The sequence below is a fragment of the Haemaphysalis longicornis genome, unplaced genomic scaffold (assembly GCF_048455015.1).
Source record: "Haemaphysalis longicornis isolate Haplotype H1 unplaced genomic scaffold, Haemaphysalis longicornis Haplotype H1 scaffold_9, whole genome shotgun sequence".
In the NCBI taxonomy this organism is placed as follows: Eukaryota; Metazoa; Arthropoda; class Arachnida; order Ixodida; family Ixodidae; genus Haemaphysalis; species Haemaphysalis longicornis.
The window spans coordinates 136,555,577-136,575,421 of record NW_027526460.1 but is presented as its reverse complement, the minus strand read 5'-3'; the positions used below and the strand labels follow the sequence as shown (position 1 = coordinate 136,575,421).

At 48.1% G+C, this 19,845-nt stretch overlaps 1 protein-coding gene across 1 annotated transcript in view; it reads left to right on the top strand.

Annotated features, from left to right (window-relative positions):
* LOC144153456 (alkaline phosphatase, tissue-nonspecific isozyme-like) overlaps positions 1-19,845 on the top strand; it is a 93,952-nt gene that overhangs the window by 53,766 nt on the left and 20,341 nt on the right. Inside the window, exons 5-6 of the mRNA XM_077685100.1 lie at positions 9,880-10,054; positions 13,622-13,753. Of these exons, the coding sequence (XP_077541226.1) occupies positions 9,880-10,054; positions 13,622-13,753 (307 nt within the window). The remainder of the gene's footprint in view (positions 1-9,879; positions 10,055-13,621; positions 13,754-19,845) is intronic.

The window sequence follows — 19,845 nt, the reverse complement described above, 5'->3', positions numbered from 1 at the left end:
ACGATTAGCGCGTTACTTACTCTTCTATAATGAGGGCTGCTACACGTATAGTTTGGGTGATAGTGATAGAGATCTGTACACCGTAGCAGCGCCTGTCTTTTCATCTGCTCGAAGCACGCAGATGGGAGAGCATCATTTCAAGTTTTTAAGCTTGATCTTTCTTGCGACCACTTCTAACCGCGAAGTACACATTTCAAGCCTAAGCAGTTATGGATGTTGTAGAGAAGCTTGATCGACGCCCTAATTTGTTTTCACGTCACTCGTTAGTTTGGCACAGGCAATGAAAAGCGCTGCAATTGGAGGCCGCAACGAGAGAAAAAACAAAAAAACAGGAAACACTTAACGTCGCTACGCGTGGCATAGCGAAACCATTACATTTGTTGCAAGCTGTACGATCCTCCATTGCTTGTGGAGGACTGTCGTGATTATGTTCTTAATAGTTATGGGAACTATGGTATTATGTCACGACAGTGTCTTCGTCACGGGATATATATCTAGATGGTTAACGTTGGCGTCGTAACTTTTGTGGTTGTGTTTTCTGGCGGTGGTTTTAAAGGTTCTGAGCTCCTTCCTGTTTCCCTGCAGCGGCATTTAAGTGCTTCCGCCATTGCAATTTCTTCCCAGGCGTGCCTCTGTGGGCGGCCACGCTTAACAGCTGCGTCTGACATAGACAGTTCACGACAGCACAAACATACAGAAACATGTCCCGTGGGGCGATTTTTGTCTCAGTACCATTATCAATAGCAGCGAAGCTGGTAGCCTCTAGTCGGCTAATTTCGTGCCGCAAATAAAAAACCAAGGAAGGACACAGACGTTCTCGCCTCAGACACCGAACGCATGCGTCAGGCTAACAAGGCATACAGCAGAGAGCACAGTATGCGTTTGAAAAAGCACAAAACAAGCACCGAAACAACATTATGGATGATAACGAGCCAGGGAACAGTGCGACCACCCTCACGTTGTGTTCTGGTAAAGCTTAGGTTTCCAGATTGTTAGAGCTAGCGTCACTAAATACAGCAGTTCTTGCCCCAGAAGCCAAGCGTGTGCGTCAGGCTGCGGTGAATCCAGCATTTACCGCCATAGAAGCCGAGAACAAGCGAAAAGCCCGCTGAGACGACGAGAAACATTTCCTACCTACCCCATCAGCATTTCTTGTGGTTTACAACACATTCACCGGACGTCCTTTTTCGGAAGGTGGGATGACATCGATTTTTTCTACTGCGTTGAGTACAATTTCGTGTTCTCGTTGTTACTGTGCCTGCGAGGCTTGGCTAATCACCGCTTAGCAGCACATATGTGCTATTGTGGTGCAGGTACTTTGCTAGTTATCTACAAGCATGGTCATATTGCTCGTGCAGTCTTCCAGTGCTGGATTAATGCCCTTCTGTTATCATCCTTGTGATCCTCCTGCCTTATGTATTTTTTTCTCTGTTACTATGGCTTGCCCAATTGCTCTATTTAGCCCTACATATAAACTCGTACGTAAACACGGTTTCGGGCCTTTGTTACTGGCAACTTCGAATGCTCCTGACTTACAGCGCGCTGTCCGATGAGGAAATCAGAAAGTGTGAGCACCCTGGTTTCGGTATTGTCATCGCTGACTGGAGTGAGTGGACGGCCATTCACAGCCGCCTCATTCTCCAACATCACAGTAAGCAGCTCTTCACAATCAAGAGAGCTACGTCCCAGGCAACGTTCGAGCGAGTCCTTGGTGGTACAGATGACGCACTCCCAAAAAGCGCCCTACCATGGAGCAGGCTCAGCAATAAATTTCCACTCAATTCCCTTGGAGCTGGCATGATCTTGTATCTTTCGTGTAGACAGCACTCGAAGTTGTCTTGCGCAGCTCTTGAAGGTCCTGGCGTTGTCCGAATGCACAGTTGATGGTATTCCGCGTCTCCATGTAAAGCGCTGGAATGCAAGAAGGAAGGTTCGTGTGCTCAAATCCGAGGTCAGCTTTCATTCCACTGCACACGTGACTGCACAAGAAAACACAGCGATGAACAACTTCGCAGAATAATGGGAACTAGTGCGTGAGTAGAGCAGCCCACAGAAGTCCACGCCGACGACGTCGAAGGTTGAAGTCTCTGCTAGGCGATCCCTTGGCAATGGTGCCATAGATGCTGACTCTGGGCATAGGCGTCTACTGCGGCATGGTAGACAAGACATCAGTGCATTTCGGACGGTACGATGTCCCTTAAAATTCCAGAATCGCGAACGGAGGTCGAGTTTTGTAGTCTGAACACCAGCGTGTACAAGGCGGACATGCGTTGCATTGATCAACAGTCGGATGAATCGGTCATCATCAGGTAACAAGACTGCATGTTTCAGCTCCTCCGGGCTATCTAATTCGTGTAGCCGACTTCCCCCTCGAAGCAGACCGTTCTCTCTGATATCGGGTTGTAGAGTAAGCACCCTGGACCTCGAGGGAAGTGGCTGACCTCCACGACATGCTGCAGCCTCGGAGGGAAAGGCAGTGTGTTGAACGAGTCGCAACCAGTGCAGTTCTGCCTCGTTAATTTCCGTTGCTTGAAGCGGGCCAGAAACTTACGGCTTGCTTGGGGCGCCATTGCGGTGGAACGTCATAACCCACGGCGTAACTCTCAGTAGCCTGGAGAGGTGACTATAGTGATCGAGGTCAAGCAGCCCGGCAGACTAACGTTCGGGCCCTTGAACGACCGCAGCTGGGCAAACGTATGCAAGCTCCGGAGACAGGTAACTCACTGGCAAAAGTGCGAATGTTGTATTAGGCCAGTCCTATCCAGAACGTCCTAACCGCAGTGGTCCCGTCCACAAATCGTCTTTCGCGTCAGAGCCAGAGCCGGCTCTCCACGTGTAAGCAACTCAGCGGGATTGTGAGCACTCATGCATATCCGCCAGGGACACCGTTTTAATTGTTTAATGTCCATGACTTTATTTCTTACAAAGGTCTCCTAGCGACTTGTGTCCCCAAAAATCAAGTGCAGCGCTATCGCTGAATTGGTACAGATTGAAGCATGACAATCGGCGAACTCCGGAACTTGTCGCATGTAGCTCCAGAGCCTCGAAGCCACAAGACATGCTAGTAGCTCTAGTCGGGGAAGGGATACAGCCTGCAGCTGCGCGGCGCGGCTTTTACTCATAAGAAGCTTCGTGGTAAAGCTGTCATCCGAGAGTTGTTGCCGGACATAAACAGCTGCTCCATAGGCAAGAGGGCTTGCGTCAGCAAAAACTGCAACTCGAATTTTGCACAGTCCTTCGATTCTGGGTAGCTGACGCATCTGCGAAGTCGCAGAGCAGACAGGGTGGACAGCTCTATTACCTACGCTTTCCACAGTTCTCCAAGGTCTGGCGGGAACAGATCGTCTCATGCACAGTTGTGTCGCCGCAGACGCTGAAAGATCAAGCTAGCTCGTTCGTGAAAGGGCTTATCAAGCCTGGAGGATTGAAGAGCCGTACAAAGGCTTGTAGCACAGTTGGCTTGGTGTATGGCTGTTTCGAAACGCAGGAAGAAATGGTTTGAGTTGTCAGTATTATGTCGTCCCCCATGTGATCCCAGTGCAACGCAAGAATCTTCCAAATTGGCTTGCTTTATCCAACGCTTTCAAGAGAAACGGAGTCCGCGACGAAACGGTCATTCAGTACGCTGGAGTTCTAGCACCAGTTTCTAAGATCCATGCTGGCGTAGTTGATAATGGTGATAGCTGCCTCGTAAAGCTCTAGAGCTTCCTTTTCCGAAGATGCTCAGATAACGAGGTCGTCGACGTAGAAGGATCGCTGCAGGCGAGCTGATATTTCTGGATATCCATCCTTTCGCGTTTCGAGATGCTGCTGTAAGGTAGCTGCCAAAAGAAACGGGCTTGACGAGGCCCCAAATGCCATCCTTGTCGTTCGCCATTCAACTATGTTTGGACTGGGATGCTCGCTGCTCGGCAGCCGATCCATCCACAGAAATCGCAGAGCGTCACGATCCTCTCGACGAGCAGATATATGCAGAAAGGCCTTTCGGAAATAAGCAGTCATGACGGCAGGATAGCACCTGAACTGCAACAGTAACTGCAACAGCTCGGGTCCAAGCTTACCTCCTTTGTCCAGCATGTCGCTAAGGGATGGCTCGCCCTTCTCGTGCGATGAAGCATCAAATACCAGGCCAACTTTCGCCGTGTTTGCCTCCCGTCTGACAACTGCGTGATGAGGGACGAAGTAAACTCTTTCCCCGGGGTCATCCCGTTGCACCACTCACTCAGCCTGACCTTCCTTGACGTATTCGCCGATGACTGAGTCGCTGATGGCTGAGTCCACACCGAGAATTTGTCGGAATTTGCGGGTGCGCGATCACGTCGTTATGGAACCACTGCATTTCGCACATGTTGTAGATCGAGCCTAAATGACGATCGAGGAAGCGCTTTTGGAAAAAAACGCTTTGAGCGCCAAGGTGCCAACATGACTCACGATTTGCACCATCGGTTTTCTCTTGTCGTTAACGTGCCGTGTCGAGGGTCTTCTCTCAGATGCCGCATTAGTATCGGCATGCCGCTGACGATTACATCCACGTCGCTGTTATCGGGCCACGTTTGCCGGGCATTTTTCTGGCGAGAGCTACAATGGTCATATTCTAGACGTTTTGCTGTGGCCGGTGGCCACACCGCGAGCTTAGCGGTTTCCTGGCAACCATGCAGCTGGCAGGGCCGCTCGCCGCGCCATCTGGCATGACGTCCGAGGAGGAGGCAGTGAAACCGCATTGCAACAACAGAGGAGGAACCGGCATTGCATAGTACATATTGAAGGGGCGGCAAGGTGGGCTTCGTCGTCAGATATGGAAAGGGGTTCGGATAGACTCAAAGAAGCCCGGCTTTGTCGTCGGAACGAGACCAAGAGGAGGCAGTGAGCCCAGGAGACGGAGGAAGAACGAGCCGCACGCCTCGAGAATCGTCGTAAATATGAAGCGCACAGGCGAGTGGATTCATATGAGGATGGTTCGTCGTCTAGTTCGGCATCTCGTGCCAGAGCCGCGGATGAATGACGGAATGAAACCAGGAGGAGGCAACGAGCTGTGGGGACAGAAGAAGAACGTGCTTGGCGTACAAACAGTAACTTTACGACAAATAACAATAAACCCTAAGCACTCTGACGTGCGAAGCTAAACGATAAAAATTGAACCGTACAGAGAACGAAGCTAAAAAATGACATTAACTGTACCACTCGCTACGCACACACAGGCATAACTGAGTTAGCCACAGCCAATTTGTTTTCTTTATGTGTGGTTGTCTCTCTGCAGGAGACAAATTGGGAAAGCCATCTGCCAAAGACCAGGCTTACACCAATTTTCTTAAGCTGTACTTGCGGGTAAGGCATTTCTGAAGAGCTAAGTTCTCTATACTAAAATATGAAAGCCCTCAGACCTTCACGGTCTAAGCTTGGTCTCTGTAAGCTGACCAAGCTTACACTGATCGTTTTAAAGATTGCTTCCCTTGTTAACACAAATTTATAACCGGGAAGACATTCTTCCAAGCGAATGAAAGGCGTTTTACATGAAAATATGATGTACCTGGTACCTTATCGGTTGAAGGTTGGTCGTTGTGAGCTTGCCTTGCTTACAGTGATCGCCTTAAAGTCACTTTCGCTTGTAAACACAAATTTATGTTGGGAAGACATTCTTCCAGTAGCAATATAAGTAGTCTTATATCAAAATAAGGACCTCTGAACTTATCGGTTTAAGTGTTGTCTTTGCGAGCTGGCATTCCGCCACTGGGTTTTTCTGCGGGGAAGCCCTAAAATCGCGCATCTATGGCCACTACGCGCGATTTTAAGTGCGAATGCACTTCTTAAGCGAGCCTGAATCGTCCGCCGCCGTCGTCCGCATAGCAACAACTGCGGGTGCGCGCGCTCCTCGTCTTCCTCCTCGTCTTCCCTAGCAACGGGGGGAGATGGGCGCGCGCTACTCTCCTCCTCCTCTCCACTTCGGGCGGGAGAGCTCTCGCTCGCGTAGCGGGCGCTCGGCATTCCGACGCGTGAGGGCGCTCGTGTAGCCCTCGCCGTAACGGCTGGCGCTACTCTCCTCCTCCTCTCTCTGCTCAGTGACTGCGGGTGTTGGGCGGCTCCTCTCCACTCCAACATCACGATATCCACCGTAATCGCGCAATCAACAACCGTGCATTCGCACTTACACACTCTCCCCCTCGGGGAAGTGCGAGGGAATTTTTTTTACAGCTTCGCTGTATAAGTGTTAGCGTCCGATCCGGCGGATCAACTAGTTGTATTTTTACAGTATTTGCGTCCCCTCCGGGGGTCACCTAGTGTTATTTTAACAGGGAAGCTGTAAAAATGACACTAGGTGACCCCCCGGATCGGACGCCAATACCGGTCCTTGCATGTTTCGAGACGGGTCTAGCCAACAGGCCGAGGTCGCGAAGCCGCAACGCCTAGCTACACCGCGCAGGCCTGAGCGCACTTCGGCCTCTAATGGTCGTCTAGTCTAAAGATGTTACGCTAATTAAACACAAAATTTTACTGTGTCTGTCTGTCGCATGATCAAGCTGCCCGATTAAAATTTTAAGTAGGCTTGTACGAGGCGTTTGTATAGTAAAAACGTTCCCGAACACCTAAATTCGAAAGCAAAGTTAATACTTTTCGGCAATATTCAGCAATGTAAAAGATTAGGAATATTTGAGGCAGAACATGAATTTAACATACGTCCACGCATTGTTCGTTTCTTTAAAAATAGACGTGGCCGCAATTTTTGCGATAGCAAAGAGCAAACACGCGTTGAAAACATTACTTTAGCCACAAAATAAAAAAAGGGCCTCTGCACGAGCCTTGCGCTTGTGGATCGAGCTCCAGACGAGACATTAACAAACGGTCTTAATGGATTGACTTCCAGCCGTGGTACGCGCGCGAATCGAATACACTTGAGCACACGTCGACTGCGTTTATAGTGGGATTATTGAGACGGAAGGGAAGGGCGTGATGGGCGGGCGGAGAAGGGAAGAGAGAGGCCATTACGCGGCAAGGACGACAGAACACTATCGTATTTCTACGATATTTGCAACGAGGCTAGCAGCTACGAACCCACGTTTTCGACTAGGCAGCTGGTAAAGCAGGTAATGGCAATGCTTCTGCGTCCTATGTTGCGGCAGAGACAAGACTGTGTCGGCAGCCCATTTTAAATGTGATGAGCGGATGCTGGCGGAACCCTTTTGCTTTGTTTCTGCTTTACATCACTTGTAACACGAGATGCTGGCGGAAAGATAAAGATTACTCGTGCTCCAGTTGCTCAATGGCGATAAATTTAAATCGACGGGAAGCGGAAGTTTTTCTTCGATGCAGATTGAGTGATGTTCTTTCCTATAAACGGGCGACTGGCACACAATATTAAGGTCCGGGAACCTCCTGCTGCTCTGATTTTGAAATAATCCGAGTTTACTCCGGATCGTATCCCGAATCACCGTAGTTATGTCCAAATTATTCTATAAATACCGCCGCCATTATCGCACTTTTGGCAATATTAGACTGTCCACCACTTACCACTCGGAAATTTTGACGGATTATCCTCGCATCGCCGTCGTCTCCATATTTCCCATTTTGTCCGCAAGCCTGCGTACCGGCATTCCTCGCCGTCATACTGTTGGGCTTCCTTGATGAATTTATGCCTGCCTGTTATCTTTCCAAACACGTTCAAACGTTTGTATTCACGTGTAGAAACATTGCTGTTCAACTTTCATCACTCTACGGTATTGTAATCTCAGCTGATATATAAATATCAAAGCCATAGCGCCCTCAATTAAATACCTCTGTAAGACGCCATGTGTCGCTGTGGAGTGCAACCTGCTTTAAATTTCTCTCCAAGGCTTTAAGCGAATGTATGGCTGTGAAGACATGGTTTGGTTGAGTATAGAAAGGTCCAACAGCAAGTGCAAGATGATTATAGGGGCGCGCCTTGCCGTCGTAGCTCGCTCGCTGGACCGAAGTAGACCCACACGCCGTTCCGTCGTAGCGCCTGTCGTCGCGGCGTAACCCAGAGGCTTCGAAAGTCAATCGGTTTACATAGTCATGAGCGTTCGAAAGTCCTGAACCGCTGGTGCTTGTCCGACATCTCCCCGTTTTTTTTAGCGCAAATTAAACTGCAGGCACGTTTGAGGCAAAATATGCGTAAGTAACCGGCAGAGCGCTCGTTAATTTAGTTTGGAACGCTCGTTGGGTTGGTTTTTACGATAGCAGGTAAAAAAAAAAAAGTGGCAGTGCAATGCCGGCGCGTGCGAGAGGAAAAGCAAGCACAAAAAGAACAGAACTCCCGATGGGGCAGTTTCGCGCATGGGGCGCGCGAACACTGCGAAGGCGGGAAATTTGAATTGTATTGGGTGGTAGCAGTGAGCAGATAACGGCGCTACTGCCCATTATGGCGAATGACTGCTCTGCACTCCCGACAGCTTTCACATTGAGTGGAACGGCTTTAATTTTTCTATTGTCATTTCCATGTGCGGCGAAACTGTGAAGTCAAGCCCTACACACACCAGGGGTTAAAGCAATCGCAAGAAAATTACTGAATGACAGAATGAATACATGGCTTATTTAGGAAGAAAACCTCAGGCCTGTTTTAAGTTAGAGTGAAAAGACGAAACGAAACATATTACAAATAAGCGCTAGAGAACATAATACTTTAGAATTTATATTGCTGTTAGTTGGAAGCACAGTCCGGCTGTTTACACAGCAGTGGTCGTCTACTTATATATGAAGCAGTGTTCAGGAGGCTCGCATGACTATAGTCCCCACCTTAAACACTCAGAAAATGGTTGGGGTATAAGCGAATTCGCCACTCTACCAGTTTCTATTCGCTGTTTCAGACGGCGAAGTTGCCTACTCTTCAAAACGTCTAGAAACGTCTAGAAACCAAACATTTAGCTGGAGTTCCCTTTTGTGAAAGCAATACATCAATTCACGTAGACATTCTTCTGTGGCACGGCCAGACATGTAGCGCTAAATTGTCGCACCTGAAGCACTTGAAGTAAAATGAGTCTTTATCGATGCCATTTTTGTGTCTGCGTTGCACAATTACCAAACGTGTTTTATTATTTTCATGGCTCAATGCCAGTCCAGAGCCTTAGTTCCATCTATGATGTACAGAATAAAACTTTGTGCCTCGCTCGCCACTGCCGCAGTAAGTGCCACAACGACGTCACCTTTTCCAGCATTGGTTTTGGGCAATTTCAACCTTCAAAATTTCATTTTTTACGCATTTTTTGGATTTCTTCACCCAGATATTGACATGTTAAACATATCAGCCATCAGGTACATTCAACTTTGCGGGCTATGTTGGGCTTTGGCGGGGACGATAGTGGTTGTGAAGCGGCACTTTCGAACCTTGCTTTAACCGTAAAAATACGTCGATAACGCTTAACTACATATTCTGTATTCTCAATTTTGTCTGGTAAGACCATGCTCGCAGATCAGTACAATTTTCCTCTGAAGCGTGCCGCTCAAGTCAATTAGAGGCGGGCCAAGTCTTACTCTAATTTCTGTATTTAATACGTGCTAACTTATCTCTTTTTTTTCCTGTCAATAAACACTTGTCCATTTTAGCGGCCAACAGGGTCTATTTCCTTTAGCCGATACAAAACGTAGACTGCTTCTTTTGTTCCTGATTAGTGGCGTCCTTTTTCTCTAGTTGCTATACTCAAAATGTAACCGTAGTTGTTTGTACGCTGCCTTCCGTGCTTGTGACTTTTTTAGATGTACTTTTAGACTAAGTAAACAAGAATATACCTCAGCAGCTCTTGCTGAGCGTATAGAAACCAAAACCACCCCTGGCTAATATTTTGAATAAATTATTGCAATGGCAAGTGCGGACAATTTCTGCTGCCTTCGGCATGTTCAAAGTTTTGGTGCTTGTCCGCAATCCTTCAGGTCGTCCTCGGTGGTGGTCTTTCTTTCTTCCGGTCGAAAGACGTGCGGGCCGATGAACGGTTCGGCGAACCCGACCTCATCACGCAATGGGAGAGGGCCGGCCGCAGACGACAGTTTGTTGCATCCAAGGAGGAGCTGCTTGCTGTAGACGTCAACAAGGTCGACAATTTGCTGGGTGAGACGAGCTTGGATTTTTCTCGGTGCTAAAAATTTACAGTTACTTCATGATGTTGCTTTTCACCATCTTAATAAAAATTTCGCTTACTTTGTTTATGTAAACATACGACTGCACGTGCAACCTTTTCACTCTTTAAACAACGACATTTAGGAGGATCGCGTGTGTGCCCAACGTTGCATTCGCAACATCTTAAGTTGTATGATATCTTATAGAATGAGCCACAGTAAACACCGAACTTGCACACGCATGCTAATACAGGCACTTTTAGCGTCTAGAGGAACGTGTCATTCTATGTCGGGAATTCAATGTTTTCGCTACACATACGAATGTCGGCATGCCGACAAGTTTTTGCTTGGAAGCACTGGAATTTTTTTATCTCTGTTATGCGCTGACATATTTTCTAAACCAGCTTTTTATGGTGTCTCTAATGTTATTATAATATTTCTCCCCCATTGGCTCTCACATAATTTTCTGCTCAATTCTCGAATCCTCGTACTATTAGCGTAACACGTATTGTGCACACGCACATGCACACAGACAGATTGGTACACAGAACGGCGAGTTCATTCCACGTTTTTTATATCTTAGCAAACGGGAGAGTTGTAAAAAAGTTCCGCAGCACTTTTTTAGAACTGGCCAGCAAAATGACGCTTTAAATTTAAAGAATAACGTTGCTTAAAAATTGGAAACATAACTCCTCCTTACACAAGCACAAACGCCGTCGATCCGAAGTGGACTATTTATTGGTTCTGGTTTAGACGTTCTTGGTAAAAAAATATTTCAGATGCTCCGGAAGTGATTTGAAGGTAGGGAGCTCAAAACAATCGACGATGGTGGTGATAATGGTGACTACGATCATGATTTTGTAATTCTACGCACCAAAGTGTTTGTTTTTTGTTCGTGAAAGGAACAGTTTTTTCCACAAAGCGCGCCCAATATTTTTCCAACTGAACCTGGAATCAAACACGTAATGTTAGTAACAACTCTTGCTTTATCTTCGGTAACATCTTGAATGGTGCAATGATTAACCCCATTTTTTTGGTTATGGAAGAACAATGGTAGCCTCTACGTGGCACTCGAACAGCGCTTTGACTTCACGTTTGACACAATGTTATGCTGTAAGAAATTACGGGAAGGAAATCATTTTCTCTTTTTAAAGGAACAGTAAACCTCTAGCGAGGGTAATCCGGCAGTAGAAAATTACGACAAAAAAGGAAAAAGAGCAGGTGAATCGAGATTTAAGGAAGGCTTATCCTTGTCAGATGAGTCATACGTTTTCCCAAAGCGACTCAAACCTGAATTTAAGCTACTCCAGCGACTCATTTGTCGTTTTCTTGTAGACTGATGGTTCCAAAACTAGGGCGGTTGAACCCATCTTTTCAACCTCGCCTGGGGGAATTGAGGTACCCCTAAACCCCTCCCTGATTCCTGTGTTGGGGTATACTTCCTGTCAAGTCTACATTGAGGACCAATAGTCGCAGTTTTCGCAGATATAGCTTACTCTTGTAGTCCGGCTCACTAAGTAGTATTGTTAACCCTACTTTGCTGTTTGGAGTGAAGTTGTGTGTGCCTGTATATGGCGTTCTGTGCGCCATTTGCTTGCGACATCTTGCCTGGCGGCATGTACGGTCTATTATGATGCCCAATGTCTTCTTGACGAAGCAGCAGTAATACGAGGAAAGAGAAATTAATGACATTTGATTTACCCGATTTACCCTAAAACATTGAACATGCAATACCTGGGCGATAAACGTATTGTTGTTGTTTGGTCAATAAAAAACTGATAAGATAACAAAATCGCAGAAGTCCAATTATTTGTTGACCTTTCGGAAGTTTGTGACCAGTTTATGCTGCAAAAAGAAGAAATTAGGGATTTAGACCATACATTGGGAGCTTTGCACTTTTGCCGAAACTGTTGGCCAAACTGCAAATACTCGGATGCAAACCTGAAATATCCTACAACCAGACACACTGCACAGGCCCTTTTGAATCAAAACGAGGCACCTGGATGATCTGCCAAGGATGCAGCTATTTTACGGACGCAGTGTACATTAGTTTCCGGGGATGCTAGACCCTGCAATTAGCCGACCAGGCATGTGGGGCGATTTGTGCTGGCTCTCCACCGGTGAGATGGACATGTGAACACCGAAGGAGTTAACTAAACCTTCAAGTGCTTCGAGGAAGTAGGAGTCAAAAAAGACGGCGACGCTTCGGCCGGGCGAGGCTTGCATGAGCCCCTGCAAGTCTGCTCTGCAGTTGTTACCCCTTCAACCTTGTAAAACGGCTTTGCTAGTAGAAATATTTTCCTCGTAATATCTTTGGTGGAGGGTGCGGTGTCTATCCACATCTCGCCCCTCAGATCCACCCCGCATCCCCCTGAGGCAATAATGACGACAACGCGCTTGGATCGCGCCGGCTTGCCACGGCACTCGTGAGCCATGGACGTGCCCATTCCGAAGAATGGTGTCGCCAGCCTATGGTGCGCAGACCTGTCGAACCATCGGGCGCGAACCGCTGTGACTTGCCCAAAAGACGACGACGTAGGGTGCCTCGATTCACGCACGCCCACCGTAAAGAGTGGAGAGACGTATACGCTGGCGCCACCCATTGTGGATCACTCGCTCTTCGCGCAGCAAGTTATTGTATCAAAAGCGCGCTAAAATAGTCGCCGCAACGCGGTTTACTGGTGAAGTTTGAATCATTATCTGTTTCGCGTTGCTGGCTCTTGTGGAAAACGAGAACAACAACGCGTTCAGCACTTTGACCCAATACCATCGGCACTGGACCGTTCAAGGGGTGTCTCCACCTTGTACAGCGGCGCTGGCACCGAAGCACCCTATAATGACGTTCCTCACCCCAGTTCCTCAGCTAATCTCCTAGAGCCTTGGGAACCTTGGGGGTTGCTTCGTTGTATTTGTGGCAATACTCTTACGCAGCACTGCCCACCGAGCTAAACATCGTCATCTGTGGAGGCAAAGATTTCTCCATTATAACCATCTCGCATTTCACCCTCACTGCACCCACCAGGCGACTGTGAGTCGATCGAGTTGGTCATCCTTGACGCGGGGCGATGTCACGAGATGTCAAGACAAGAAAGGAAATGCCGCTACCCTACCGACGAGGATGAAGATGTGCACGACGCGAGGCTTAACTCGGGCTCGCTGATCCACTTCTAAAAAGTTCGAAAAAAATGTCTCCCTTTTCCGTGATTCGACTCATATGTTATGTCGCCAGGTAACACTATCTCTGCGCCCCTTGATGCCTCTCAGATGGATGTCTTCCGCGTTTTTTTTTCCTAATTTGTGACACCATTACGCAAAACGAGAGGGGATACTAGAAAAAATTATACTCCTAAGTAGGTCCACTTGCAGCGTAAATATCCTTTCGACGGCATGATATTTGACGTAAATCGCCTCTTACTGCGCTAGAAAAAGCTCTTCACCTCCTCAAAAAAGGCTACATTTCATTTATTCATTCCCAGCACTAACGTTGATACAGTAGACAATGTTGAAAAGCAGAATTTAGAATGTGGCATTGCATCGTCCCATTTTTCTTTCTGCCCAGGCCTGTTCTCGCCAAGCCATCTGCCGTACGATATTAACCGCACAGACGAAGTCCCTTCGCTCACTGACATGGTGGTGGCAGCTCTGAAGATGCTGAAGGGGAAAGGTCCCGGTTTTGCACTAATTGTGGAGGGTGAGCTGCCAACAGTGTTTTGCCATAAATGTTGCGCTTCGGGAACTGGTATGCCTATCCACTGCTGAAACAACTTACCAACAACTGTTTTCGGACTTTTGACGTCAAATTCCAGTACCGCCTAAACCATAGGTCGGCAAACGCACTCACGAGTGCACTCACACACCCCACTCACCACTCATTGAGCCTCGCCATTGTTGTGGGCTGGTGAGTGCGAGTGCCAGTGAGTGCGAGTGCCCCTCGCGGCGAGCCCCACTGAACACTCGCGGGTATACGACTTCCATATGCACAGACTACGCAAGCCATCCACGACATCCGCCGCGTAACACAAGCTACTGCGTTCGCAGATGCCATTCACCACTTAGGACGAAGCACTCTACTGCAGATCCGCATAGAATGGGTACCCCGTTCAGCGGTACCCGGTAGTAGGGAGGCAGACACGGCTATTCGCCTGCATACCTTGATGCGACCACTACCACTTTTCCCCGAAGATCCAAGTTGAAACCTCGCACAACAGATGGAAATTCTCCGGCGCACCACGCGAGCCCTCATACCCCCGTGTGGTTCAAACCTCCTTGGTGACTTAACTCGCCGAGAGGAGGTTGTGCTGCAGAGAATACGTGTTGGGATGGCCCTTACGCCGTTTGTGACGGCCTCTTGGCCATCGCAGTAACGCGGCCCATAGGACTCTACCTGCCCATTCTGCGACTCCACCGTACAGAATGTGAATGTGCAGCATCTGCGGTGGACCTGCCCCAGACTGCACCATATCCGATTACGGCACCTTCGTGCAACCAGCCTCCACCCTGGCTGCCCTCCAGACCTGCAGTGCTGGGTTCATGGACCATTTCATCGGCACCTTCTGGACTTTATACAAGAAGCGAACTTGTCCGTGTACCTGGGAATCGTGCACCGTTATGCGGCAGGGGAAACTTTCGAATAAAAAAAAACGCGGTCAGCGCCACTCATTACTCGCAAGTGCGAGTTCCGCTCGGTGCGAGCCCCGCTCGCCACTCGCGAGTGCGAGTTCCACTCGCGGCGAGCCCCGCTCACCACTCGCGACTGCGAGTTCCACTCGCGGTGAGCCCCACTCACCACTCCTGAGTGCGAGTGCTTTCACCACTCACGAGTGCGAGTGCTCTCACCACTCACAAGTGCGAGTGCACTCACCACTCGCAAGTAGTGAGCCCCGCTCGCCACTCGCGACCGGCGGTGGCACCCGCGCGATGTGCGGTGCTTACCGCTGTGAGGGCCGACCCTTGAGCTTCTACTCGTGCTGGCTATTCTTCGCAGGAGCCCCTTGCTGTGGTGGACCCACAGCGAGCGGCTTCCGCAAATAATAGCCCGAGGGTCGGCGCTCACAGCGGTAAGCACCGCACATTGCGCGAGTGCACCCGCCGCTCGCGAGTGGCGAGCGGGGCTCACTACTCTCGAGTGGTGAGAGCACTCGCACTCACGAGTGGTGAGTGGGGCTCAACGCGAGTGGAAATTGCAATCGCGAGTGGTGAGCGTGAGGGCGAGTGAGTGCGAGTGGTGACGACGAGTGGTGAGCGTGAGCGCGAGGGAGTGGGAGTGGTGAGGACGGAGTGGTCAGCAGGAGCGCGAGTGAGTGCGAGTGATGGGGACGAGTGCTAGCGTGAGCGCAAGTGAGTGCGAGTAGTGAGAGTGGAGTGGCGAGCGTGAGTGCGAGTGAGTGCGAGTGGTGACGACGAGTTGTGAGCGTGAGCACGAGTGAGTGCGAGTAGTTAGAGCGGAGTGCCGAGCGTGAGTGTGAGTGAGAGCGAGTGGTGAGGGCGGAGTGGCGAGCATGAGTGTTTAGTATAAATATATTTTTTGAGTGAGTGTGAGTGAGTGGCATCCAGTTTTGCCGAGCTATGCTCTAAACACCAAAAGACAAAACCCGTTGATCACGCCGGAGAAAATTCTTTCATGACAACCTGTAAATTAGCACAGATTTTACATATATTTGCGCTCTCCTTTTTCAATCTCCCCACGTAACATTATTTTTAAATTTAATCGAGAACTGCTTAAAGAAAATTTATCATATTCAATACTTGTTTTCGACACTTCCGAAAATAAATTTCAAAACATCTCGCGGTCCGTTCCTGACACTTGTCTCCGCCAGTACGGTGGTCACTAGGTCGCTTTTTAACTGATAGTGTTCGTTTGCCCTTTTAAAAGAGCAATCTTTGCCTTTTTACACTAGATGCGCCTGCGAGTGATACCAAACGATTGACTTACCTAGTTACCTCAGGAAGAAGCTTCGCCCTGTTTGTTTTTTCCCTTTTGCATCATGCATAAGAAGCAGATAATACTTCCAAATAATTTCCAAGTTGTATCAAATTAATCAAACTTGCTGGTTATTTTCATCTAAATTATTGGCCATAGCTATGAGCAACTCTTCTTTAGATCTCCTGCACCCCATAATTTCTAACTACGTAACTAGTTTTAGAGATAACCGTAACGCAATTTTGACCTTTTATGATAATTCCCGCAAAGGCTTTCGCAAAAAACCCAACAAGGGTTCTGCGAAATTTTTGAGCCCAGGCTCATCGCGTAAAACGCTGATGAGCCTGCGAAGGAAAAAAATTCTCTTCGAGTAATATATCGCGAGGTGTTACTTTTAAAGCACTGCTGTATGCAAAACGTAGCCTGCGATGCAGTTACCCAGACCAAAAAAGCCGCTGCATGGGACCACGCGTCACAAAATGCCTGTCCAGGTAAAGGAAGCGTTGGTTAACGCTCTACTGATGAACTGTCACAGCGTAATCTTAATAATCATGACACGTTCCTGCACTAGTGTTGACCCGGAATGTTAGCTAGATGAAAGCATAAATAATGCTTACGTTTTCGGCACTGGCTTAGACATTTCTTAGCTCGTCTGTGACGTACATGGTGTTTTTCTTCTCGTCGATATATCTGTTCCTACATCTGCAAAAAAACATTCTGAAATCATGTGATGCAAACTCATTTCACATACCGGCGAACATGCTCCACCACGTTTTTTGATCCAATCCTTACTTCTTAAACATTTCATCCTTTCGACTCCTTATCTGAGGCACTACAAGAGATAAATGCGAATCTTTTTCTGCGGCGATTTGAGTACCTGTGCTACACTGCCGTGTCGAAGGCTTCGATTGCATTCTCTGCTGAGTGGCGCCTTGTCTATCTACTAGGCCCGCTGCAAGTTATTCGTGAACTGGCGATTGAACGTTTCTGTGCGTGTAGTGCAGGTGTAACGTACTCTTGTTCAGTGGGTGAACAAAGCTTCGGTGACCTATTGACATTCTGCTCTTTCCAATGTGCTTACAAACATTGTGCAAACACATTACCGTTGCGGAATCGACGATTTCTTCACTAGAAGCACCGGTGATTCCAGCTCTGCCCTCCACTGTCTTTTAATGCTGAAACGTTACTGGAATTCATTCAGAAATCCCTGGCATCAGTGACCTCGAGGAAATCTGATGCAACCCAGCGAAACAAACTGCATCCCAACTGCGCCAAGTCATCATCTGGCCATCTTGGCCCACTGCAGGACAAAGGCCTCTCCCACGGATCTTGAATTATTCTGGTGCTGTGCTAACTGTGACCAATCTATCCCCGCAAACTTCTTGATCTCATCTGACCATCTACTTTTCTGGCACCCCTGTCACTGTTGCCGTATCTGGAGAACAAAAACATTCGCGTGTTTATGGAATTGCAGAATGACACTGGTGGTGCGGCCTAATCCCAGCGATCATTGCCTTTAACGCATTCCCTCAACAGAGCAGGATTGGCCGCCCTGGTATAGTAATTGCTACAACCTCCCATTAATACGCCAATTAACTGCGCCAAGTACTATACCTTTTTGGAAGGGTGAGAACGGTATGACTAATCGCAGCTTTCTGCTAGCAGCTATAACTCGGTCGATCATTGTCTTGTGGCGTTATAAATTTAAAGGAGCATTTCAGAACTATATTGGCACCTACTACTTATCGGTCAACACATTCTATCGAAATTTCTGCACAACAGTCAGCACGCAAAAAAACAAACGCTTAAGCTTTTACTCAACAGGAAGGTCTGTATACTTAAAATATAGGTGAATAACATGAAAACTTCTACTGGAGACTCAGAAACTTTAGTAGCGAGATTGCGATGAAAATAAATGGGCCGCAGATAAACTGTTCTTGTTTATGCGAGGAAAGCTCAAATGCTGCCCTCAAGAAATATCAAAGTTTCTAAAACAAAGCGGCAAAGAACAAAAACCTATCGTTACCACGTCTCCCTATAAAGGCTGCATCACTGATGAGGTCGACGAATATAAACGCTGAAGCAAACGTTTTCAATAAGTTTTTACTGCCCCCATTATCAATGACACCCCACAGGAAGTGCTAAACAACACGTGCCAGCCTTGCAAGGTACAGACATGGTGATAAGATGAAGGCGCCCTTCAAGGACAAAAGCACCTTTATTGAGCCTCTAGAGACCACTGTCAGTTGGAGTCCACGACCGAACGAGAAGAAGCAGCAGACGAATCACGACCCGAACGCATACCTGAAGCATGCAGGCCAGGCCCAACACCACCATTTGGTGTCACTTCTTATAAAGTTCCAACACATATAGGACATGCTTGAGTACCGAAAGTTCTAGGAAAACTGAAACCTTATTCTGTGTCCTGTCCTAACGCGATACATTTTGTAGTTTTAAAAAGCTGCGCATCAGAGGTGTGTAAATTTTTCTGGTTCTATAGGCAGGTTGCGCTGAGGCTCGCCCCACAAGCATCAGTGCCATGTTCCATATCGTGCTGGTTCAAGGCGTCATTTCTGTTGTGAAAGATACCATTCACATCACAACCTCATCTCGTAACTTTCAATTTACGTAAGCGTCGTCGCCTTGACCCGGATAGTCGCAGCCATGACTGTCACGAGTGAAGCCACGGGCGCCCACACACAGAGGGTCTTAATAATGTCACCACAAAGGCCAACATGGACAAACAGTTTAAGTGGCACAAGTGACAATACATCAGTGGCTAATACTGTAGCCGACCAATCAAGTTGCAGGTAATGAAAAACTCAAGGAGGAATCGATGCATTCACCACGGCGGTCTTTCTTTGTGTCTTGTCTCAGTGTCAACCCTGTAGACCGTTGACACGGCACGCTACAGGCATTGGGTGATAACTGGTAGAGAAATCATCACCCCTTTGTCAATGCCCTAGCCTGCGCAACACGCAGCTTTATTAATAAAAGTGCTCCTCCCCCAGCAGCCTTTGTCTGGGGCAGGGTGCCTATACGCAGATTATTTGTTTCCGCGTTGGTTGCCGTTATACTTGGAATGTTTGCGGCGTGGTTTGATTTATCAGATAGACACAGCCGCGAAGTATCCAACTACTGGCCTATCAGTGAACGTGTGGTAAATACAGGCTGCTACATTGGTAAATGAGCGTATTTTAAAACATTTCTTATTCAAAACGCTGCTTCTTTCGCGCCCACGCTTTACACGGAGTTAGTATTTTGTGGTCTATTAAAACCAACAACAAAGACGGCACTTCCAGGCTGATTCAGCAGAAAAAAAAATCCCGCCATCTCCACGAACTGAATGATGATGAGAGGGGCGAAGCTAAAATGCTTATCGCTAAAATTGTGAAACATTCGCCCACACATATAAAGACCCGACACGTCAAGCTTTCCACCGCTCCGTTGACAAGCCCGTCGACGACGTCGATGTTTGTGGTGATTATGTAGGGCTTGTTGGAGACGATGAGAATCTCCATGTGTAAGTTGGCGAATTCGGTGTGTGATATTTTAGCCACCTTGGCCGTCGCCTTCTGCAGAGCGTCTTGTGTCGCGTACCCCCGGTACGTTTCTTCAGCTCGCAGGCGACGAACGACAACCTCTTCTTCCTCTCCTCCTTGTTCGGCCAATCTTTGGTTGCCCAATCCCTAGGGGATCCTACCACAATCATCATCATTCCGCCGTGCTTGGCAGCAACGAGGGACGGGACAGGGCCCGAGCAAGAGGTGCTTCGCCCGTAATAATAAAAACGACTTCTGCTTATGGTAAAACGGCAACCAATTTGAACGTACATGCTGAACTTGAAACGGCAGCGCCACCTG